Genomic DNA, 26,012 nt, shown 5'->3' with positions numbered 1-26,012 from the left:
CTTAGAACTCGGTGCCATTCTTAATGTAGATTCACAACAGTCATAATATCTCTTTGATGAACGAGGTCCTATGAAAGTTCTCGACTGTCCTTGTTCCTTGGGATTCCGGGATCCCGGTAAAGGACTGGTCCCAATTAAGTAACCGCTTCTTGTCGGAAGAGGCTCTGCGATATTGTAACTTCTTTATTGCGTGCCCCCCGTAATCCTAATGCGCGAGACGATGCTCATATCAAGCACTGATTTGTCAGTACTGCTGAATAGGGCGGTTAATAAGATTGGTTCTACTGTGGAAATCCTTCTTGATTTTGTTTGCTCTTGAATCTCCTCAGGGAAACATCTTTCAAACTACAGTCGTGTTAAATAATGCGTACTTATTACATACTTCAGTGTGAAAGACAGAGTTTTCTGAAATTGAGAAAAGTGATATTTTAATTGCAGTAAACATAACACTTGATATGTTACAGCAGTGAACATAACATTTGATACTAGTATTTCACTGCAGTGAACATAAAACTTTGACGGAACTATTGTCATACAAGAGCTACCTCCCCGTAAATTGTCTCGAACACGTACACAAACTGTTGATTTCCTTAATAGTTTTTTTACGTAACTTCCACATTGACAAAGCAAAAAATGTTAGATGGTCATAAATGGAGTTAATATCGCTTCTAGCAGTTTGTTATTTTCTTGATTTTTTGTTGTTATAAACTGTAAATGTCTCATTTTATTCGCCAATCAAACTGTTCGTTTCGCAAAGCGCCATTGTTGTTATTTGACCATGGCCACTTGTATTCCCTCGCCTTCCAACGGCGGTCTCGTTGATTTCAAGAATATTTTTTTTACGTCGATCGTATATAGTCATATCTAAATGTATGATAAAGAATTATAGCGGCCTCAAATATTTTTTGTTTATATTTTTTAAACTCGGAACTACTTTTTAAGCCTCTATTACAAGGGGTGGAGGAACGTCACTGTGTATTAGGTAGGGAGAATTTACGTTTCAAGGTTTTATATTTGTAATGAAAACAATTCATTTTCCGGCAGACAGCTACACAAAAAGTATACAATGAATAGGATATTCCATGTGTCGAGTGAAATATCATGTTTCTCTCATCTCGTGACGGGGGAAAGCAGATACTTGCACGAGTTGCTTTCCCCCGTCACCAGGTGAGAGAAACCTGATATTTCTCTCGACACATGAAATATCCTCTATATCTTCTGTCCTGCCTTCACAAACAAGCCCAAGCACAATACAAGTAATTATAAACACATCAATTTGTCTTGACCCCAAAACTCCCCAGGAAGTGAACATAACTTTGTCTCTTCTCACTGATATCACGTGAAGCGAATAAAATGGAAGAATAATACTTAGAGAAGACAAACAGAATCGAATGATAACCTATTAAACATGACCTATAGAGTCTGAAGCGTGAAGGGTGATCCATGTTTAAAAGATCAGTAAACAGTGTTTTAATAAAGATAAGTCCGAGACTTTAGAGATAGAAGTATCCCGCGGGCTATCGAGATGAAAATAGCTTCCTGGTTATAGAGATGAGAATAACATACGGATTATAGAGATGAGAATCGCCTGAGGTTCATAGATATGAGAATAGTCTACGAGTTATAGAGATGGGAATAACATACGGGTTATAGAGATGACATAAGCTAATGGGTTATATGAGAATAGCCTTCGGGTTATAGAGACGGTGATAGCCTTCGGGTTATAGAGGTGACGATAGCCTTCGGGTTACATAGATTAGAATTGCCTTCGGGTTATAGAGGTGACGATAGCCTTCGGGTATATAGAGATGAGAACAGCCTTCGGGTTACAAAGGTGAGAACAGCCTTCGGGTTACTTAGATGAGAATAGCCTTCGGGTCATAGTGATTACATTAGCCTACCGTTTATGGAGATGAGAATAGACTACGGGTTAAATAGGGATGAAAATGACCTTCGAATTATTGAGATGACAATAGCCTACGGGTTATAGAGATGATATAGCCTTCAGGTTAAAGAGATGAGAATAGACTTCGGCTTATTGGGATGAGAATACCTCAGGGCCGGAGAGATGACCGTCTATGATCCCTCCGACACACGAAAGCTTTATATTCCGCACTTACATTGACCTTCGACCAGAACCATTAGTAGGTTTTTTTTTGTAAATTTGCAATTTAACGCCTCTGATCAAATAGCCGGAAATGTGCTTTCAATTCTCAGTGTCGTTTCATAGTAAAACACATGGGGAGATCACAGGGAATGTGAGAAGCCTAATGGATGCTCTCTGCAGACCTTGTACACGTTTATCTACAAACACTTCTGTATCTATCAGTCAACCAAGCGATGGGACTTCACTAAAACCCGTCCATAACGCGTGAAATAACATCGATAACAAACACTTCCTTAGCTCAGTGCACATTCGGTTGGACAAACACTCTCCCGGTTAACTCCATGAAGCCTGTAGAGTTTATTCGCCTCAGTCCGACTGGGTTAAGATTAGGGGACAGCTTTGTGTTTTTCAGCGAGATTGATGCTATTAATAAACTGTCTCTCGCGATAGCTTTCATATATCTATCAATTCCGAAGCGCATGCGTCGTATGAATTAAGTTTATATTCAATCCTGCGTTTTGGAGATTGAAGTCTGGGAACGGTTAGACAATACGATCAGCAAAAGGTTATTCCTGCCTTAAATGTGTTAGCAAGACAACAGGAAAGAACGTCAACACCGACTTTTATCAAAGTTCCAAAATCCCATGTTAACATATTGTCTTTGTTGGGGATGAAATCGTATAAAGGGCATAACAGTTCGTAGTATGGTACTTCTTGTTGAAACCAGACATTCAAATATAACTGCACAGCTGCGAATCTCATCAGTATATTTTGGCGTTAAATACATCATAGATTCTCCCATAAACCACTGCACTGAGATATAAACGATATGCTGGTATCATAACACTAAATTATACTTGAATTACAGAAGGCGACACGCGTTGCCCTGTGAACCAGTACAGCGTAACTCGTTGTTGCACTGGTCGTGAGTTCGAATCCCAAAGTGGTATCGTTAATCTCAACCCATTCACTCATTCGAACGAAATGTATATTACAACGAATGAGCATCAACAACGCTCCGTTTAATTGACGTGAGTCCCCTATACAGCACGAGCAGTGAGATGCAAGCATAGGCCTACCACGAACACGTGAACACATCTCCAAAACGCAACCCATGTGTACGGTAACCCCCAAGCGTGTTTTGTGTTCTTGAGGTAGCATGGCCAAGTATATCTGAATTACCGGCACTTACAGCTTGTCTACTTCTCCCCAGCACCGTGTTAATGTACGGATACAGGACATTCCCTGGCTAACCATGATACAACTTTGCCAATTGTTTTTCGCCGTGGGACTCATATTGATGGTAAGTTGCTATTCTCTCTACGCTTCTTTGCAATGTTTGTATTAGGATGAAAACAAATCGGTGTTGTCGCGTTTGGCGCACGTCTCATCATAAAGTTTGTTGTCCTTGAAAATAGACACATTCGTAAATAACATTAGGTATATGTCCTTGTGTTAAATCTTTACTGAATACCGAACCAGCGCTCTGAAGAAAATAGTCTAAAAACATTAAATAAAGTATTCTCGATTGAGCGCATGCACTTTGAATGTTGTAAGAATATTTCAACTAATATTTTCTTTACAAAACATGTCCGATATATTTTTGGACTGAAATTCGCTTTAAACGTTTACTAACCCGTGACACAAACTATTAGTACTTGTACATTTCAAGGCCACAGTGGCAGAACTGCACGTGTGCCGTTACATCGCGCTCTAAAAGATTTTAAAAACGATGTTTGTCATTCTTTTCTTAATCCTTAATGTTACAGGAAAGTCTACCTCTACACCGAGCCATTTTTTGCCTTCTTTGATGTTGAAATGCATCGCGTTAATTTTGCAGTTAGCTATATTTGTTTCCTGTTGAAAACAACAACATGTGTGTTCTTTTTTTGTTGTCAATTTTGTCGCGGCAAAATAGGCAAAAAATATATAGGCGTTCAGGACACATCGGAAATATAATATTCTTTGATCCTCTCTTTGGTCTGCTAATGCTTTTCGTGTCAGTTTTAATTTTGAAGGAAATGTGTAACAGTATATAATCAATATTGTAGGCAAAATGGATTTTTGCCCACAATCTTAATTCTACAACTATCGGCGACGAATTGCATTATCGGGGTAGATGCGGCACCTTCCAGCCACAACGACTTCTCTGTATCCCAATTAAATATCATGAATGGCCAAATAGTTCAACATGCTGCAGAGCAATGGCTCCATCCAATGTATCAGCACTTAATCATCTGTCAAGAATTCAAAAATGTATTTCGTGAAAGTATTTAATGATAAACAGACACGCATTATATGCTAAAAATATATTATATGATATTAGTTATGTGTAAGCCAGCTTTTATGTGATGTATGTAAACTGTGTTGTAGTGTGTGCATACCTACGATGGTAAGCGTATTTGAGAATAAACAGAATCCAGAATCCACTCTGAATGGTTTCTGTGGATACAGTTATCTTTTTCCACATTTAGTCAGTGCAGAACCATTCACATAACTTTAAAACAATGAAAGCTTCTTAACGCACGGGAACTATTTTCGCTTGGTAAAACTTTGAGAGGAAAATACAGTAAGTCTCGTTTCCCAAAGTCGGCTAGTTTGATAGGGTCTTGCGAATGCCATTTATCACGTTCTAGATTAGACAGGTGGTGAAATCGTGTAACCCATGAACCCGTTCTGATGAGGAAAACTCATTGTAACGGTACAGTCCAGATGTGTTAGCGAATCCTCTGATTGCACCGTGGGATGGTGTAACTTTACCTCACAGGGTAATGGACTAAGGGTAACAGATGGGTAATGCCACTGGACCCTGTTATGGAGCTTTCGCTAGATAATTAGCGCTAACATTACATGGTAGGAATTTTTGAAAGGGAAACGGTATAATTCGACTTGCACTTGATGCCCATTTGTACAACTACCGTCGGTGAGAAGATGTATATGTTATTAATGAAAACATTTCAACAAGACGCCTGTCGATCTGATACTGTGCCCCAGTAAAAAATCGGAATTTTCGTTAAGACGCTAATTTGAACACTCCTGTATTATTGATAGCACAAGCTACTATTATCCACATTATAATTTATTCCAATATATTATTGTAACGAAGGGTGGAGGGGTAGCCTAATGGTTAAACCGTTGCTCGTTACGCAGAAAGCGCGGGTTCGAGTCCTATGGGTTGATTGTGTGAAACCAATTTTTGCAGCCCCGCCCCGATATTGCTGGATTACCAAATGCGGCGTAAAACCATCTTCACTCACCCTCACCCCCAAAAACTGTGACGTACTACATAAATGTTTCGTGAACGCGGGTATTGAATATGAACCATTTTCCTTTCTGCCATTTACATTCTTCGTAAAATACTGTGCAGAGTTATTAAAAAATAAACAACTGAGGTCAATATAAAGGAGGTATAATCAAAACACGCTATTGACTTCCACCTCCAGGATGCACGCGAACAATTGGTCCTGTTGTTACTCGATGCTTGCTCAGTCCCGATTTCCATGATTCAAATAGTATAAAAATCCACGTTTAATAGTTACAGTTTCCTCAGCCCGAAATCCTCTCTTCTGGGAATGATTGAAAGTCCCGCTACGGGGCGCTGACAGTGCATGCTAGTATCGTCACGACTGATTACAGGGATATTAGCCATCCCAGGACCGACACGGAGTAAATGACAGGGCACCCAGTAATTACCCCGTCCGTGTTGCTGGGACCTACACAAAGATGTATCTATCCCCAGACCGACAAAGACCAAGTGTACATCAGTCTCAGCCGGCTATGATTATACCTTCTGGAATAGGAAAACGTCCCTGGAGACTAAATTGTAGTTGATATGCTGGACTGACTGACCTTGCTTAATCAAGGAGATAATTTGTGTTTTCAGCAACCTACACTGTTTATTCACATATAATTGACGTAATTGCAACGTATTCTGTGGCTTCTGTTTTTTATTACTTATAATGGATATATGGAAATACACCAAGCCAGCCCACTCGTTGTAAATCATGCGCGCACAATTTACCCTTGTGCATATCACTGAGATAAAGGATGCCCCTAAAATAGATGACTGGTATGTGATGGACGCAATATCTGTTATCCGTTGTCAGTCTAAGTTTTCCTACGGCTATTTTTTTCTGCCATAAAAGAATGTGTTCTTTTAAACCGTCTCGCGTCTATTGACACATTTTCCGGAGATGATCTTAGAAATGGCCTTCAAATATTTACTGTGTACGTCGGTGTGGCCAGGGGGTGAAAGATCTTTTGTCTTTGAGCCTGATTTTAGCGCATTCCTCATAACAGAAAAAACAAGGAGGGGTTTTCTTTGTATTTAGGAACAGATTCTAGAGTTGAAACAGAAGAGCGTAATATGAGCGTCTAAGGTATCGAAAGGCTATCGTTGTTCACACCACAAACACTGCAGCCTTTTTTCCTTCTCCGTTTCTTAAACACAGGCTGATAAAGCCGCACATATTGGTTTTTCAACGTGGTGTGTTTTTCATAAGCTGGGTATAGAAAACACATTTGTAAATATTGATGCCTTATGGGGCATCGCTTAGCCTCGTAGTGAACAAGGACATTCGATAAATTTGTAACATTTGAGCATATGGCCATTGTCTGAAAGAAGGTTCTCACACGTCTCGCCCGTGCGGGGGCGGGATTTTGTCATACCAGCACGGTCGGGGAGATGGTTATCATAGACCACAGACTGTGCACAGCAGCTTATTTCTTTTGTTTTGACAAGAGGTTGTTTATGATCACCATTGCTCGTAAATTCAATCATCTATCGCTCTGTATGCTTCCGCTCGAATTTAACTTTTGGGTTGAGTGGTATTTAAGGGGTTTATAGTGGTATTTGAAGGGTTGAGTTGATTTGGAAGGTTGAATGGTATTTGAAGGTTTGCGTGGAATTTGAGTGGTATTTGGAGGGTTTAGTGATATTTGAAGGGCTGAGTGGTATTTGAAGGGTTTAGTGGTATTTGGTGGGTTTAGTGGTGTTTGAAGGGTTGAGTGGTATTAGAAGGGTTGAGTGTTGTTTGAAGGATTGAGTTGAGTGGCATTTGAAGGCTTTATAATATAGTGGTCTTTGAAGGGTTGAGTAGTATTTGAAAGGTTGAGGGGTATTTGAAGGGTTGAGTGGTATTTGAACGGTTGAGTGGCATTTGAAGGGTTGAGGGGTATTTGATGGATTTAGTGATATTTGAAAGTTTGAGTGGTATTTGAAGGGTTGAGGGGTATTTGATGGGTTGAGTGGTACTTGAAAGGTTGTGTTGTATTTGACGGGTTGAGTGGTATTTAAAGGCTTTATTGGTTTTTGAAGAGCTGTGTGGTTTTTGAAGGCTTGAATGGATAAGGAGATGAAACGTGTGTTTTTGAGTGATATATTCAGCATTCGATGTGTTTGAAATTTTAAACTTTGCCGACAATTATGTGAATGAAACGTGAAGTAACGGTAAACTACTTTCAACCGAATCACGTCAGTCAATACCCCGAATTCGTTGTAGACCAGATATACCATGGTTTATTTTAGACGGACAAACAATAGTTACATAAATGATGCGTACACGCATGCAAGCTACATGCACATAACCCTTCAAACAGGAAATATGGACGTTGAAGAAGTCACATTGCGGACAATCACGTCTGTAAAAGATGCTTTCTCCTATTGAACAAATAACATATGTTTGAGTCAACAAATATATATATTAATTTCTGAAAAAATGTATACAGAATATGGCCCTCCCTGGGTTGACCCCGCTGCCCAATCTTGTTGGTAACGTCTCTACGTTCAATCAGCAATACATATCTTCACAGCTCTCACCATGTCTAATTGCCCGTCGAGTGCTCGTCTTTTATCGACATGGTCTAGCCAGACATCATAAAAAGGTAGTTTGATAAACCACTATATCAATTTCCAATTCCCCTGCCTCTATCACATGTGTACGGTATTGTATAGGAATGTATTTAATGCTCTCATGGTCATCGTCAAACGAACAGGTGCACTTGACAAAGTGATAGACCCCATTCTGCTAGTGCCCACCGATCTTTACGCCGCGACTTTTATTATTGTATGCAAAAGGTATGTGTAGCGGAGGCCATACTGATCAGATAGCTCTGTGCCAGCGTCTTTGCGATGGATTAAGCTTGGCTTAACTTGCTAAGTGTTACAAATCAACACAACTGCATGGCGCCCTTAGACCGGATGCAGTCCCTGTTTCCAAAATGATTTTTTTTAAAATAATTAATGCATAAAAAATTAGATATATTTGTTATCCTCCTTGTTGTGTTAACCCTCTGGAAACATATACTAGTATTTTATAACAATGTTTAAATACTAATTTTGACTGCTCTAATGAACAAGGAAGACGTGCGCGAAGTGTTCCAGTGTTTTTTCAAGTGAACAGTTGACTTGCCTTTGCATGTGTTTAACGGGTGCAGGATACGCTCACCTTTTCGCGAACTCCTGGTATCATAACTATTTGATAGTCATTCATAAACATATGTTCATGATATAGTCGGAATCGTACAGTCGACTCTGCTTTATGCAGAGATTTTTTATTGGATATGTTTTTTCCTGCCTCATGCTCACAAGGAACGTTAATGGTAACTGAATTATGTTGTAAATGGTACATACTCTTTCGAAATTTACTGTGAAGTCTGTGGAATATTTCTACTCATCTGTCACTTGCGTGTGCATACCTTTGTTATATTAAACGTAACAATCGACCGCTCATTCCAAGCGCTGCTTTTCCTACAACGAGGCTTACATCGAGCTCTCTTGTTTTTCTACACATAGGTTCTGGTATTTATAAGCCCCAGTGTCCTACGTAAAGAGTAACAAACTGTTATAAAAAACATGTGTCACCCAACTTGCATGGAAACTGATTGGCTGATTGAACTTTGGCCTTTCTGGTAGTACTTTTGATTGATTAATTCATTCATAACTTTGTGGTAAACGGAAGCATACATGAACCTTGATGCGACATGGAAAGCTCGTTGACTAGCCTAGTATTATTACACTGGTGTCGTGTGCAGAAAGGTAATCCCATTTGCTGTTGTCTGTTAATGAGCTCGTGGCCTTAAACTGTGTGGGTTAGTTCCATTACGGTGTGTCAGCTTGATGTGGGAGGAAATCCCGAAGTGTTGTCGGTCTTTGACGTTTACCTCTTTGGTTAAACCCACGATCACGGGTAAGGCGCAGACAAACCAAGAAACATAATGATGAGGGCAAAACCGAAATTCGAACCCGCGACCATGTTTCTGGCACGCCTAAGCGAGGCAATGCTGCCCAGCGATTTGCGGCGCCTTACACCACTTGGCCACCCGTGACCCCTCTTAAGGAATCTGAGATTAACATAACGGTGTTTTAGATGCATGTATTTCTGGTCAATAAGACAACTCTAACTTAAGACAATTGGAACATTAGTGGACCTAAATGGAATATAATTAACTGTCCTTCGACGAATACAGAGCATTCCCTCCTCGAATATTTGCGGAAAGTAAGATATTTGATATTTTTCTTAATATTAACTAAATTTAAGTGCATAATATTTTCAGAGAGGGGGTAAACGTGGTGATATTAAACAGCAACGGAAAATCTTGAGTGCTTTGAAATAACTGCACACGTGCTGTAGATCGCATCTATGGGTGGCACCTGTCGACGTGTGTGCCTGTTGCTGTTTTATGGTAAATTAACTTCAAGCAATAAAGGCGTGGAAACCAAAACATTTGCCGACTGTTTTTACTGACGTCAATGCAATAATAAAGCAGTATTGACTGAAATAGACGCCAAGAAGGTACTGTCCAGATTAGAAGTAAGGTGACCAGAAATTCTCGATTTTGATTGGTCAATGCTATGAATGACATCACTGTTGTTCCCAATCCATGTCACAGCAGTAAATATATGGCCGTAGAATGCGTAATGCGTACGAAAGTAGTATAATCTGGATGTATTATGAAGTTTTTCTGTCGAATACTGTCAAAATAGCAAAATAGAACACTTCTTTTCGAAAAGTACATGTTTGAGTGAGTGAGTTTGGTTTAACGCAGCTTTGAACAGTTTTTCACGGGAATATCAGCTTGGTGAGGGAGGATAGCCAGATCGTTTAGGTTTGTCACTTTGGTTAAACCCACGATCACGAGTGTAATGCTAAACAACCTAGAAATACAATCAGGTTGATTCGAACCTAAGACCATCGGGTTCTGGTATGCCTAAGGGACGCAACGGCGAATTGCAATGCCTTTAACCACTGGGCCACCCGTCAGTTGGTTAACATATTAAACGCTACTGAAAATGGGACATGGTTGACCTGGCAGTCGACGCAGTGATTATCCGTCACTCATACAAGTGACGACTGCGCCTGCCGATTTGATCAGTTAGGTTTTGTACAACAAACGGTTTTTTTCCTGACGAAATCTGATTATTTATCATTCCATTGACATGTGGTAATACAGACATGACATTAGACTTTGTCGTCTTCATCATGTGGAACCATGGGTGGCCAAGTGGTTAAAGCGTTCGCTCGTCTTACCGATGTTCTGAGTTTCATTCCACACTAACACTATTCTTGATGAGCTGGCCGTGATACACCTAGAATATAGCTCGCTCAATCACTCATCACTTTTTTATGCATCCCGTGAAGGCAACGTGTAGTTTGTTTTAACGAACTGAAGTACTTTATTACGTACAATATAAAGACAATCGCATCAGTAGTGCATGTACATATCATACGCATAAGTAGTACACATCCTGGTGTCGGAAACAGTTGTCCAGCATATGTTTTTTACTCACGAAACGTATTGTTTTGACATTAAAAGGATCGCCGTGAAATATGATATAATCATCACATTGGGCAGCCAGTCTGTCACTTTGTAAAGGATCCGTCGGTTGTAAATCCCATGTGGAGGCTTTTCATTTCTCATATTACGCCGAATTCATTTCTATTGACTTGCCTTTGTATGTGTTTGTGACAAGTGGCACCGATGGGGCAGGATACGCTTACCTTTTCGCGAACTCCTGGTGTCATCACTTTTTCATGGTGATTCATACACTCATGATCATGATATAGTCGGAATCGTGCTTGTATTTTATATTCAAAAGAAATACTAAACAGGTCAAATGTGATGTCATTAAAACAACCGAAATACTTGTTTTGGGCTACTTTTTTTAAATCTCTCTAGATTTATTACCTCCCGGGCAAAGCAGACATTTTTGTAAAAATTGCTCATACTTGTCTGGCGTATGGTTAATGTCAACGTGGTTCTGCACGTGTATTTTATATAATCCCGCCTGCACGTGCATCTCCATAACTGTGAGGCTAAGCCGTGACTAACGACGCCGCTAGCTGTAACGGCAGGCTGCCTCGCATTCCAAGACTATATTCAAGTGTCTTTTATCTTCCCATTGCATGTTAAAGAAACTTTGTTGGAATTCACCATTTTTAATTATACGCTTTTCGAAACAACGAAATAACGAATGTTAACGTGTTTGTCCTGTGTCTCAAATGTTAACGGTTATATCAGACGCTTAAAGGAAATCACCGCTTTCGTATGGTTTGATACAATGGATTTCACAGTAAACATCCATTCATTTGGATGTGTTAATTTACAAAGTGATATGTGTTGAGAGGACAAATGGTGTTTTTAGGTGTCTAAGATCCTAAAGTCGATCACGACCCCGTAATTGTTCATCCGGGACCTCTGGTGGAGCACACGTGAGATGATATTCCGGATAGCCGGCAGGTGGGGAGCAATGTGTTTTCTGTTTCACGGTATTACATTTGACGGGGAACTGACTGGAAAGTTGGGGCGCCACGATACAGGGATGATTAGGTTAGTTTCGTAGCCGACGTTGAAAAAAGTTATCATGTTGTTAAGTTTCGTAGTAATTTGCGTGCGGTTAGTATTATCTGGAAAGTTGTTCACGTGCAGCTGGTGACAGCTTTACGCCAGGATTTACATTAATGTTGATCTGCGCGCCTATCTCTTTGCGGCACACAAGATGTGGATTGTTGAATGGACGTATTCCCACATGATAAAAACACAACTTCCGGAACTAAAACGAAAAACATAATACGATCGCAGTGATGTTGTTGAACATGTCCAAGACGGCGAAGATAACTACTTTGACGTAGAGTACTTTTTGACATGGCTAGATCCGAGCATCGTGTACACTGACGTTGATGGATCGGGGCATCGTGTGCACTGACGTGGCTTGATCTGAGCATCGTGTGCACTGACGTGGCTAGATCCGAGCATCGTGTGCACTGACATGGCTAGATCCGGGCATCATGTACACTGACGTGGCTAGATCCGAGCATCGTGTACACTGACGTGGCTAGATCCGAGCATCGTGTACACTGACGTGGCTAGATCCGGGCATCGTGTAAATGACGTGGCTAGATCCGAGCATCGTGTACACTGTCGTGGCTAGATCCGAGTATCGTGTACACTGACGTGGCTAGATCCGAGCATCGTGTACACTGACGTGGCTAGATCCGAGCATCATGTACACTGACGTGGCTAGATCCGGACATCGTGTACACTGACGTGGCTAGATACGAGCATCGTGTACACTGACGTGGCTAGATCCGGACATCGTGTACACTGACGTGGCTAGATACGAGCATCGTGTACACTGACGTGGCTAGATCCGGACATCGTGTACACTGACGTGGCTAGATCCGGGCGGCGTGTACACTGACGTGGCTAGATCCGAGCATCGAGAACACTGACGTAGCTAGATCCGAGCATCGTGTACACTGACGTGGCTAGATCCGAACATCGTGTACACTGACGTGGCTAAATCCGAGCATCGTGTACACTGACGTGGCTAGATCCGAGCATCGTGTACACTGACGTGGCTAGATACGAGCACCGTGTACACTGACGTGGCTAGATATGAGCATCGTGTACACTGACGTGGCTAGATCCGAGCATCGTGTACACTGACGTGGCTAGATCCGAGCATCGTGTACGCTGACGTGGCTAGATACGAGCATCGTGTACACTGACGTGGCTAGATCCGGACATCGTGTACACTGACGTGGCTAGATCCGGACAGCGTGTACGCTGACGTGGCTAGATCCGAGCATCATGTACACTGACGTGGCTAGATCCGGGTATCGTGTACACTGACGTGGCTAGATCCGAGAATCGCGTGCACTCACGTGGCTAGATCCGAGCATCGTGTACACTGACGTGGCTATATCCGAACATCGTGTACACTGACGTGGCTAGATACGAGAATCGTGTACACGTGTACACTGACGTGGCTAGATCTGAGCATCGTGTACACTGACGTGGCTAGATACGAGCATCGTGTACACTGACGTGGCTATATCCGAACATCGTGTACACTGACGTGGCTAGATACGAGCATCGTGTACACGTGTACACTGACGTGGCTAGATCTGAGCATCGTGTACACTGACGTGGCTAGATACGAGCATCGTGTACACTGACGTGGCTAGATACGAGCATCGTGTACACGTGTACACTGACGTTGCTAGATCCGAACATCGTGTACACTGACGTGGCTAGATACGAGCATCGTGTACACGTGTACACTGACGTGGCTAGATCTGAGCATCGTGTACACTGACGTGGCTAGATACGAGCATCGTGTACACTGACGTGGCTAGATCCGAACATCGTGTACACTAACGTGGCTAGATACGAGCATCGTGTACACGTGTACACTGACGTTGCTAGATCCGAACATCGTGTACACTGACGTGGCTAGATACGAGCATCGTGTACACTGACGTGCCTAGATCCGGACATCGTGTACACTGACGTGGCTAGATCCGAACATCGTGTACACTGACGTGGCTAGATACGAGCATCGTGTACACGTGTACACTGACGTGGCTAGATCCGAACATCGTGTACACTGACGTGGCTAGATCCGAACATCGTGTACACTGACGTGGCTAGATACGAGCATCGTGTACACTGACGTGCCTAGATCCGGACATCGTGTACACTGACGTGGCTAGATCCGGACAGCGTGTACACTGACGTGGCTAGATCCGAGCATCGAGAACACTGACGTGGCTAGATCCGGACATCGTGTACACTGACGTGGCTAGATCCGAACATCGTGTACACTGACGTGGCTAAATCCGAGCATCGTGTACACTGACGTGGCTAGAACTGAGCATCGTGTACACTGACGTGGCTAGATCCGAGCATCGTGTACACTGACGTGGCTAGATCCGAGAATCGCGTGCACTGACGTGGCTAGATCTGGGCATCGTGTACACTGACGTGGCTAGATCCGAGCATCGAGAACACTGACGTGGCTAGATCCGGACATCGTGTACACTGACGTGGCTAGATCCGGGCATCGTGTACACTGACGTGGCTAGATCCGAGCATCGTGTGCACTGACGTGGCTAGATCCGAGCATCGGGTGCTCTGGCGTGGCTAGATCCAAGCATCGTGTGCACTGTCGCGGCTAGAACTGAGTATCATACGTTCTAACGTGGGCTAGACCCGAGCAACATGTGCACTGACGTGGCTAGAACTGAGTGTCATTCTGACGTGGGCTATAAGAGGGGTCTAGGCCCGTAAAATCCGAGGTAGAAGAGGTCTTCAGCAACCCATGCTTGCCCTGAAAGGCGATAATGCTTGTCGTAAGATGCTCCAAACGGGATCGGGTGGTCAGACTTGGTTGATGCATGTCATCGTATCCTTATTGTGTAGATCGATGATCATGATGTTAATCACTGGGTAGTCTGGTTCAGACTCGATTATATACAGACAGCCGTTATGCAGGTAGAATATTGCTGTGTGCGGCGTTAAACAACAAACAAACAAATCAGATAGCGAAGGCTGGTACCCAGCTAATAAAATACAATCTAGGTAACACGAATGTAACTCCAGTTATCTGAACACCCTTTTACTAATACAAATATACATTACAAATGAACCAGAAAACGTTTTGTCACTCGTTTAAACCCACGTGTAATTTATTCGCAATTGACTCTTTAGCGATGTTATCAAAATTGTTTGGTAAAGTTTCTGTTAATATAGAAGCAGTCAACCGAACATCATTCTAAATGACTCAGTGTATATTTGGCCAACTGTATTGATACGGTGGTGTGAATAACTACGATCAGAGTCGCTTTACCAGACACAGTAAGTGTTTCCGGGTTAACCGGCTCGGTATATACGACCCACAATATGGACACTGAATTCATCAGACATGTAGCTGGCATTTTTTCAACAGAACCGCGTCCCTGTATTAAACTGGCGGCACCACTAGCTTCATGTAATTGGGAATGCATTAGATGCAGGTGTTGCCCGGATGTGTATACAGCAGGTGCCGTTACACGTGACCTCAAGTCAGGCCATGACCTCAGCGAGTTTGCCAGTAGCATGTTTTAGCATTAATAATAATAATAATAATAATAATAATAATAATGTGCATTTATATTGCGCCATCACCAAGTGGATGTTCATAGCACTACACTATTATCACCCCGGCTAATGGATCAGTGTGCACTCGATTTTCATTCTGAGCTCCCTGGGGAGAATACAACCCAAGTTGCCCGTGAGGCGCTAGAAGGTTAACAGCCATCTCACCCTACCGGGTACCCATTCATAGCCATTCCATCTACTCTCCGAGGCCAGCTTTGCTTAACCCCACCTGATCCGTGACCTGTGCGCTGTGAACAGGACCACGTGCCACATTAGTGTCAGTGATATGCTTATGTATTCAAGGATACTTGTAGAATCGACTTGACACTGAAATAATTAAATGTTTTCAATGGAATGTGCATACAAATGGATATCTTGTTGAAGTACTAAATCAACATTTATTTCAAACAGCTTTGCAACTCACAAGGGCGTTAACCACGTGAGATGACATCCAATTTACAAAACTTGATGAGGTCAAATGTTTTCCGTCTCAGTGACAGCTTCATCGTTATTCCACTATAATATTCCCGCGATAACCATGTATCAAACTGTATATGTCCGCTGTGTACGTTAGATATCAGGACTAATTATACCCCGACATATCTGTTATCAACGATGTTGTCGCGAGGTTGTGATACCCTTGCTTTTAGCACCCCCGTGCTCATAATTCCCTCTACATCAACAAACATCAGTAATAACAGAGTCGCTTCCTCCCCCATCACTTAACACTTACTATATATACATATGTAACACTTATCGTGACACCAACACGCAAGATATGCACACACGCCGATCTGTGTAAAACGTTCTTTCAGAAAATATATTCCGATAAAATCACTATCATATTGCTTCAGACTGCCGAGACAGTGTCACGAGACTCCAGCACCGAGTGGTCGGCCCAGGAGTCTTTTTAAATATGTGCCTTTATCTTGACGAGAGCCGAGTTTTGAATTATCTGGGTGTTCCCCTGCCAAACTGCATGTTACTGTCAGTTGTGCATGTCGAATAGGTAACAGATAGCCAAGCGGCTGATGCTGATTCTGAGCAGGCTCCGTGAACTACCCGCTAGTCTGGATAATGTTACACGTGAACATCTCACATTCGGTACGTAAATAGACAGGTAAACAAGAAGGGCCATTAGCGATATATACTAGCCTTATTCTTTGGATGACAGAAAATACCATACCTATCAGGTACCGAGTTAGACGCGGAGAATAAGGTGATTTGTTGAAATTGGGTTTAAGGTCGCATTCAATATTTTTGCTCTTAATTAGCGAGAGGTGTGTTTGTCTGATTGTACGAGTCCGGTGTTGTATTGCCAACCTACTGAGATACAGTCTACTGACTCCGAGCCGAAAGTCCTTGTTTTATCCCCTTAATGCAGAGGATCAGGCAGGGAAGCCAAAAGTACCATCTTTTAACGTCTTTTGGTACAACGCAGCCGGATATCAAACCAAATCCCATTCCCCGATCTTCCGGTATCCGGGCAAACGCGTGGTCCACTGGACCACGAATGTGTCCAATTTACGACTTACGTGTAATTCTTGAATCATGTCCCTCGCGTTCTTTATGCATTATTACAGATGTACATTGACATGAGATGCAAATAATAACTAAAATAATGGTCATAAGAAACATCTTTTAACATCTTTTACTATGACGCGGCTAGGGTCGAACCACCGACATTTCGGTCTCCGGGCCGACGCTCTGTCCACTAGACCACGGAGGCGGTCAGTAGGTTAAGAAGTTGATATTGGGATTATTACTAGTATGTCAGTCCGTCAGATCCGGGTAAGGAGTATAGGTCTTTGGCACCCTATGCTTGCCGTGAAAGGCGTCTTGTCGATAGAGGCGACTAACGGGATCGGGTGGTCCGTCGCTGACTTCGTTGATTCATGTCATGGTTTTCCAGTTGCGTGGATCGATGCTCATGATGTCAATCACTGGATTGTCTGACCCAGTCTCGATTATTTACAAGCCGCCGCACTATAGCTGGAATGATGCTGAGAGCGGCGTTAAACAACAAACAAACAAATATTTCTGTTGCATCTTGGTGTCGTTTCTGTCCTGACGAAGAGGTATGGGATGAGACCTTAAAAGTACGCAAATGTAAGCGGCAAAACTCTTGTTGGGAAATCAGTGGAAGGGACTTGAATGTGGTCATTATTGGGCGATATCAGATCACCGATACACCTGAAGCCTCAGTAAAACCTCTTGTCCAAATTCCCTTATTTTCTTGTGTCAATCCGAGCAAGATTTCCAATTCATATGTACACAGAAACAGATCAGTAAGAAGGGGAGCACACTTGACACGTATGTGAATGCCTACTTCTTGCATAAATGTCTTACCCCCTAATTTGTCCAGCTTGTCAAATATTGTTTTCACAGTAAACTTCAGATAACATTTGCTTTCATGTTTGACAAATTGTCCTGAACCTGTGAAGATAGAGTTGTAACTGTATGTATGGTCAGCCTGGATCATGCAACTAAGTTTTTACCTTGTCGTGAGGAAACGTGGTGTGCAAAGTTGACAGAATTGAACCCAGATTGCAAGATCTTCAAGCAAATCCCTGTTGCTTTTGGGGATCCACATGGTATTAATTCCCATTGCCTCAAATACATTCTGTGAAAGTCTTTCCTTGATCATGGATTATGGTTAATCTACGAGGCAGGGATTTGGTGGTACATTTGCTGGACACAGCAATATGTCTTTCTTTGTAAGGATGTTTCCCGACCTTGGGAGTCCAGTACAAAAGAAGAATGTGAATGTCTTCAGGTTTATGAGCCAAGTTAAAAGTTGATAGTACCGATGCGTGGTTTCGACAGATTTCTTCCCCAGTTAACATACCGGTTTTAGATATATTTCACTTATTCCAAGTTCTTTGGTTAAACCGTTAATGTGGTGATGCTCACATACATTATGTTGTTATGTTATTTGCGGCCGTGTAAGTTGGAACAACCTTAAAGTTTGAAAAGCAAGACGTTTTTCAGTTTGTGCACTCTTCGAATGTCAACATCACACACGAACTTAGCCAAATCTAAAGCACACCATTAAAATGTTCATCTACTCTGTCAGTTCATTTGTTTGGTATCCCTAATGATTTTAAGGTTATGATACCAAATGATTTTAAGGTTGTGATCCAAAGTGGTAGGAGACTGCTCGCGATGGTTGGTTCATATTTGGAGAACAGACGAAGATTGCTGTTGTCTTTAATAGAGAAGTCACCTGTGAATATAAGACCTACAGGCTAGTAACGGTATGGTGTGGTCTTGGCAGCCACACGTAGTGGAATGTACATCATGAGCAGCCAAGTCCACGTTCTCCAGCACGTTCTTACAATTAAACAACCTGGATGAGATGGTGTTCGTATGGGGAAATGAAACTAATCGTGGTTCCTGAAATTTGAAATATGGGACATTTAGGGAAAGTGATTTTTGTCTGAGAAGGCTACTTAACTTTAGAATATCAATTCCCTTGTTTGCAAATTTCACATTCAGGAACAGGCGGTCTGTTTCTGATTAAGTGGATTATGTTTCTGGTTTGGCCAAACTTTCCAAAGCAATATAAAGAACTATACTCGCAAGACGATACTGTTGGCTCTTATTGTTTGTAGACCTATCCATCAGCAAAAGTAGGCCTTTGATTTCTTCCAACGACGCAGATTACAGCCATGTTCTTACTTTGCCCCGATGTTTCCCGAAGGAGGAGAGAAAAACCTTTTTGGCGGTATTATTTGGCCTTCGTCCTTCAACGTGACCATGGCTGCTGAGTTTGGGATGCTGGAAACTATTGACAACCGTCGATATTATCATTCCACCCGTTGTTTCTGTGTAAGGTTTTCCATAGAATACAATATACCCGTTTCCAGATTAGTCTACAATACACTTGTGGCCAGATTTGTCTGTAGTACTCGAGTGGCCAGATTTGTCTATAGTACACGTGTCTCCAGATTATTCTACAATACACTTGTGACCAGATTTGTCTACAGTACACGTGTCTCCAGATTAGTCTATAGTACACGTGTCCCCAGATTTGTCTACAGTACACATGTCCCCAGATTTGTCTACAGTACACGTGTCTCCAGATTAGTCTACAGTACACGTGTCCCCAGATTAGTCTACAGTACACGTGTCCCCAGATTTGTCTACAGTACACGTGTCCCCAGATTAGTCTACAGTACACGTGTCCCCAGATTTATCTACAGTACACGTGTCCCCAAATTTGTCTACAGAACACGTGTCTCCAGATAAGTCTACAGTACACGTGTCCCCAGATTTGTCTACAGTACACGTGTCTCCAGATTGGTCTACAGTACACGTGTCCCCAGATTTGTCGACAGAAAACATTTCTCATGATTTGTCTACAGTACACGTGTCTCCAGATTAGTCTACAGTACACGTGTCTCCAGATTAGTCAACAGTACACGTGTCTCCAGATTAGTCTACAGTACTCGTGGTGTCTCCACATTAGTATACAGTACACGTGTCCCCACATTTGTCGACAATACACGTGCCCCAGGATTAATCTACAGTACACGTGTCTCCAGATTAGTCTGCAGTACTCGTGTGTCCAGATTAGTCTACAGTACACGTGTCTCCAGACTAGTCAACAGTACTCGTGTCTCCAGATTATTCTACAGTACACGTGTCCCCAGATTAGTCTACAGTGCTCGTGTATCCAGATTAGTCTACAGTACAGGTGTCTCCAGATTAGTCTGCAGTACTTGTGTCCCCAGATTAATCTACAGTACTCGTGTCTCCAGATTAGCCTACAGTACACGTGTCCCGACATATGTCGACAATACACGTGTCCCCAGATTAGTCTATAGTACACATGTCTCCAGATTTGTCTATAGTACACGTGTCTCCAGATTAGTCTAAAGTACACGTGTCTCCAGATTAGTCAACAGTTCACGTGTCTCCAGATTAGTCAAAAGTAATCGTGGTGTCTCCAGATTAGTCAACAGTACACGTGTCTCCAGATAAGTCTACAGTACATGTGTCTCCAGATTAGTCTATAGTACACATATCTCCAGATTTGTCTATAGTACACGTGTCTCCAGATTAGTCTACATTACACGTGTCTCCAGATTAGTCAACAGTACACGTGTCTCCAGATTAGTCTACAGTGCTCGTGGTGTCTCCAGATCAGTCATCATTACACGTGTCCCCACATTTGTCGACAATACACATGTCCCCAGATTAGTCGACAGTACACGTGTCTCCAGATTTGTCTATAGTACACGTGTCTCCAGATTAGTCTACAGTACACGTGTCTCCAGATTAGTCAACAGTACACGTGTCTCCAGATTAGTCTACAGTACTCGTGGTGTCTCCAGATTAGTCTGCAGTACTCGTGTGTCCAGATTAGTCTACAGTACGCGTGTGTTCAGGATAGTCTACAATACACTTGTGGCCAGATTTGTCGTCAAGACACGTTTTCCCAGATTTGTCTAAAGTACACGTGTCCCCTGATTGGTCTACAGTACACTTGTGGCCAAATCAGTGTACAATACACTTGTGGCCAGATTTGTCTATAGTACACGTATCTCCATTTTAGTCTACATTAAGCGTGTCCCCAGGAAAGTAACTCAAGACTATTGTGAAGTTACACATGTTCGCTTCAACATAGCTAAAGAGATATATTGCTATTGACTCGTGACAGGTGATCCCCGAGGGATTATATTTCCTGGCGCCCTTGACTTCCTTGAACCTTAAGGGACTTCAAAGACGATGCGCTTGTGTCAGCTAATAAAGACATGACAACGGATGGCACATCTTGTAAATGACGCAAGCGGCATTATCTGCCTTCGATACTAGTCTGTCTTACAGACCCTGATACATTTATATCAACTACAGCCCATGCAAGTCTATAATGTTTGGCAAGTCTAGATTACTGCAGTATCTGAAAATGAAGAGAATCACTGGGCTCCCTTTTTATTAGATTTTTATTTTCTGTATGATATGTTCATTTCAGAGACTATATGTTAGTCTACCTTCGATACCTGCCATCACACCACGAGGAGCTTATGCATTGTATCACTACTTTAAACCAGGTCTATTTTCCTGGTGACGTGTATATTGGACGTCTGTCGTGTGACATCTTTACGCACACGTGTCGTACATGACCACGTGCAGAGGTACTATTTCACAAGGTTAATGTTGTCATAGTAGTGCATTGTGAATTCTTAATAATAATTATTCGTTTATTCGTTTATTAAAAAAAAGAATTCCAGGCCTTGATTTAAAAACAACCCACAGACAACCCTGTTCTTAACATGCATTGGTGTGAGAGTGTAGCCACTGAGGACAGCGTTTGTAGTTATTTAACGGCGTGCCAGGCTCGACGTGGTGTAGGTCTCAGACGTTTACCACTTCAATGAAACGAGCACGTGCGGATATGATGCTGACAAGTTTTGAAACATTATCACGATCATACGTTTCTGGCATGCTTGAGGACGCAACTCTGCACAAAGATTTCTGGTGCCTTCGACAACTGGGCCACCCGTACCTCTGAAGTACATTAAAGTAATTCTGAAACACAAAGTTGTAAATAGTCCATTAAGTCGTAAATAAAAGCAACAAAACTCTTTGATAGGCTTAAGAAATTTGTTTTTGAATCACTATAAAATTGTGATGACACCTGGTGTTCGCGTAAAAGTGAGCGTATCCTGCTCCACTGGCATTCATTACAAACACTTGTGAAGGCAAGTCAATTGTTCACCTGAAGCAGTACGGGAACATATGGCACAAGTCAAAATAGAGAATTGCATCGGGCATCATTTTGGTCACTGATGCGTCAAAATTTGGAAATGTCCTTCAATAAACCTTTTGGGAATCTTTGCTACTTCCTTGAATAATTTAACCTCGATAAAAACAGCCATTGAGAAAGAGCCATATGACACTCTTTGAAATCTGCAGTTTGATGTAAATATGTTGATGCCGCTATGTTGTTATTATTGTTAACATTTGGTAGAAAATTCCTTTCATAACAAATGTTTTAAAAACCGAGTAAACATGCAATTGATTCCATTGGCTCTAAATCTGGGTTAAAACGGGATGGTAACTGTTGTGCATACTTGCCTCAATGCGTTATCTTCATCCCGTTTCGTCAGAGCTGATAATACAAGAGTAGCATCCTCTATTCCGTGAAATATGGCGTCAGTCAGGTAACAGACACTCCGGCATCACGTTATATCGCGCTCACTGACGACAGATGATGCGTTCGTAATTCATACACGTTTATCACATACATTAGAGTGTGTATAGTCAGTCGTATTGCATTTATCTCACACAGAGTGGCCAATAAACCTCCCCTCCTCTTGACACACTGCCGCGTAACGTGTGTGGCACTGCCTGACGCCATCCTCCGTTAACGTCAAAGGGATGCTGCAGTAACTCGGGTTATCTGTTGCAGGGCAGCGGCGTCACATAGGTCAATGCTTTAGCTATTCTTGGGTCTTACCGTTTCATTCATTGTGGTTATCTTAATATTTGGAAATTCGGAAATAAAATAGGGGTTGAATTTTGAGTGAATGAGTTAGTTTTGTTTAACCCGCTTTCAAAAGTAGTTCGGTTACAGCAGGGAGCGTTGTGTCGGGTAAAGTCCGAATGATGTCGGGCTTAGATGTTTACTACTTACGTGAAGCCCACGAGCAGGGGTATGGTGCTGTCAAGGCTGGCAACAATACGAGGGCAAAGTTTAGTTGGGGGCCCACGAATACAGCTTTGTGACAGCTATAAATTGCAATGGCGTGGACGTCTGGGGACAGTACTGGTGCTTTCACCCACTTCAGTACACGGCAGGGGGTGAGTCAGCTTATAACAGTATCACGGCAAGAGACATTGTTCTCAAGATGGGAATCGAACCTGATGTGATGAGGAATGTTTTAATGATTAGTCTTCCCAAGCCCCAGGAACTTGAGACCTCGCAATACTGGTGTGCTAGAGAATAGCTACCCGTGAAGATCCGGGGTAGAATAGGTCTTCAGCAACCCATGCTTGTTGTAAAGGCGACTATGCTTGTTGTAAAGGCGACTATGCTTGTTGTAAGAGGCGACTAACGGGATCGGGTGGTCAAGCGCGCTGACTTTGTCGATGCATGTCATCGTATCCAAGTTGCGTAGATCGATGCTCATGATATCAATCACTGGATTTGATTCTTTACAGACAGCGGTCATATAGCCGGAATATTGCTGAGAGCGTCGCTAAACAACAAACAACAAACAACGACTAGATAATATAGATGTCACTGTTACAATGATCCTCATTGCGTAGACGCGGGTTAAATGGGGTTTGATGCTTATGGTTAAAACACTGGTTCAAAAAACAACAACTGAACACGAGGATTAAGATGATGGATGTACATATAAAAAGTAAAACCGTGAATAACTAAAATCGTATTGTTCCTTTGCCATGACTGTGAAATATATGATATATGGAATGTATTCAACTGGACCCAATATAGATGATAGACAGGGAATTTTATCTAGCTTTTTCACCAGGGCATAAGCAAATGAAAACATTTGTGGAGAGAAATGTATTGTGTAAGAAATGATTTTACTGACTATAGTTAGTCTTCGGTGGTCTCTGAAATCCGTCTTGCCGGAACACGCAGGCGGTTTTCGGGATAAGGTTCCGAGTCTGTAGGTGGCAATGCCCGGGAGCGGACGTGCGTCTTCCATACAATATTTCAGATCTTATGGAGAATTGATATCTCATTTCCTGTAATGATAGGTGCATAAATAGGGAAATATTATGTAGCCTACGTGTGTTTTGCTATCAGTGTGATTGGTTAGGTCCTCTATAAGTAATGTGAAACTAGAAAGCAAATAAACGCCGATTAAGCAATCTCACCGGCCAACATGTTATCTATTCCTAGTCCTCCTACCTTCGTGAATCCATGCCAACTGAAGTCTACAGTATAGACTCATGTGATAGAGTGATAAATACTGGATTCTGATGGTCAATGGGAGACTTTAGCTCACCTGACAGTTTCTTATGTTTCTGTCCTGTCTGTCCGTCGCCCGTCGCCCGTCGTCCGTCCGTTGTTCGTCGTAAACAGCTTGTCCACAGGTTCCGCTTGACCTATGAACCTGGCACTTTGCATACTTGCTCCCACCAATGATAACACCCCAAGAAGTTCGTACCCTATTTTCAACGTGAAATATTCACAGAATCCATTGAAAATAACATTTTTGTACAAAATGTCCTGAAAGTTGGCATATGTGTTCCGCTAATTGCGATGCTATATATTTTGACTCTGATCTGACCTGACCATACTGAAAGCTGAAATTTCTCATGGACATTAACCAGACATTTTCTTTTGAAAATAATGTAATTTTGAATGTGTGTAGTTAGTAGTAGTGCCATACAAACTTTATTTGACCTGTGCACTTTGATCATGCTCCTACAAATGTATCTCAAAATGCATGTCCTCACAGTGTAAACACCTTCTCCTCTGAAAGCGCGGGGCCATTAAGCTGAGATATTACATGCTTCTTCCCACCAGTGAACACGCCCCAATATGTTCAAGAGCTTCGAGTCGGATTTACAAAATGGGCATTACTTGGCTATTTGTTCACAACAAATAATGATAATGATATTAGTATTTGTTTAATTTGCTATGGGATTAAACACATATGTTCCGTTTCTTAAACACATATGTTCCGCGACGTTAAACCCCATTTCACCTCACCTCAAATCTTTAGAATTAAGTGCCTTTTTTTCTCTCAATATTGATCACAACATATTTCAATATCAACGCTGACAGCACAACACTTTTTATTGTTTGGCTGTTTTTGTTGAACTGTTGGCCACAAAGCCACATGAGCTACAGTTGCCGCGGCACTATCTTTCAACAATGATATCCCTCGGATTAAAACATCCGATTTGATGATTGCATCCTTTGAACTTTCACGCAACCGAAAGTTCTTCAACAATTATTTTTTCACCCAAGATTCGTATTCAGTCGTATTAATACTGAGTCGAATTTTTGGTTAGGGGTAGGCTCGCATTAATTTGGAGACGCATTATTTTCAAGATTTACCGTATAAAGTTTGTATTCACGAGTTAACGCCCGACGTGATGCCGGTTTAAGGCGATAATTAGTACCAGTTTGGTGAAGCCCACGAGCACTGGTTTGGTGCTGATAAACCTAGAAACAGAATAAGGACGAATCTGGGATTCGAATCGATGAACAGAATGTTCTGGCACGCCCAAGGGACGCAACTCTACGCAATTCCGGCTGGATCACCTATGACCCCAGTAAATAGTGCGTTGTAGTTATCTGTCAATAAATAGTCTCGTCAAATACGTTATTTGCTTCACAAAATGATGCTTTTCACATCCATGCTAGTAAAGACTTGAAGGTTTGCAGACAAACTGCATTTGCAAATATATGTTTACAGTACAGAAAAAGTAGAGACATTTCTTCGTTGATGAATAACAACCCGTCTTATTGATTAGAGAATGCTTTGGCTGA

General features: G+C 42.1%; 1 protein-coding gene across 1 annotated transcript in view; it reads left to right on the top strand.

Annotated features, from left to right (window-relative positions):
• Positions 1-3,191: 3,191 nt before the first annotated feature.
• LOC139469895 (ADAMTS-like protein 5) overlaps positions 3,192-26,012 on the top strand; it is a 47,008-nt gene continuing 24,187 nt past the window's right edge. The window contains exon 1 of the mRNA XM_071252226.1: positions 3,192-3,410. Coding sequence (XP_071108327.1) covers positions 3,363-3,410 — 48 coding nt within the window. The 5' untranslated portion in view covers positions 3,192-3,362. The remainder of the gene's footprint in view (positions 3,411-26,012) is intronic.

The sequence above is a fragment of the Haliotis cracherodii genome, unplaced genomic scaffold (assembly GCF_022045235.1).
Source record: "Haliotis cracherodii isolate W230 unplaced genomic scaffold, xgHalCrac1.p SCAF_1, whole genome shotgun sequence".
NCBI lineage: Eukaryota > Metazoa > Mollusca > Gastropoda > Lepetellida > Haliotidae > Haliotis > Haliotis cracherodii.
Note: the sequence above shows the minus strand (reverse complement) of the source record. Positions and strands in the feature narration are given on the sequence as shown.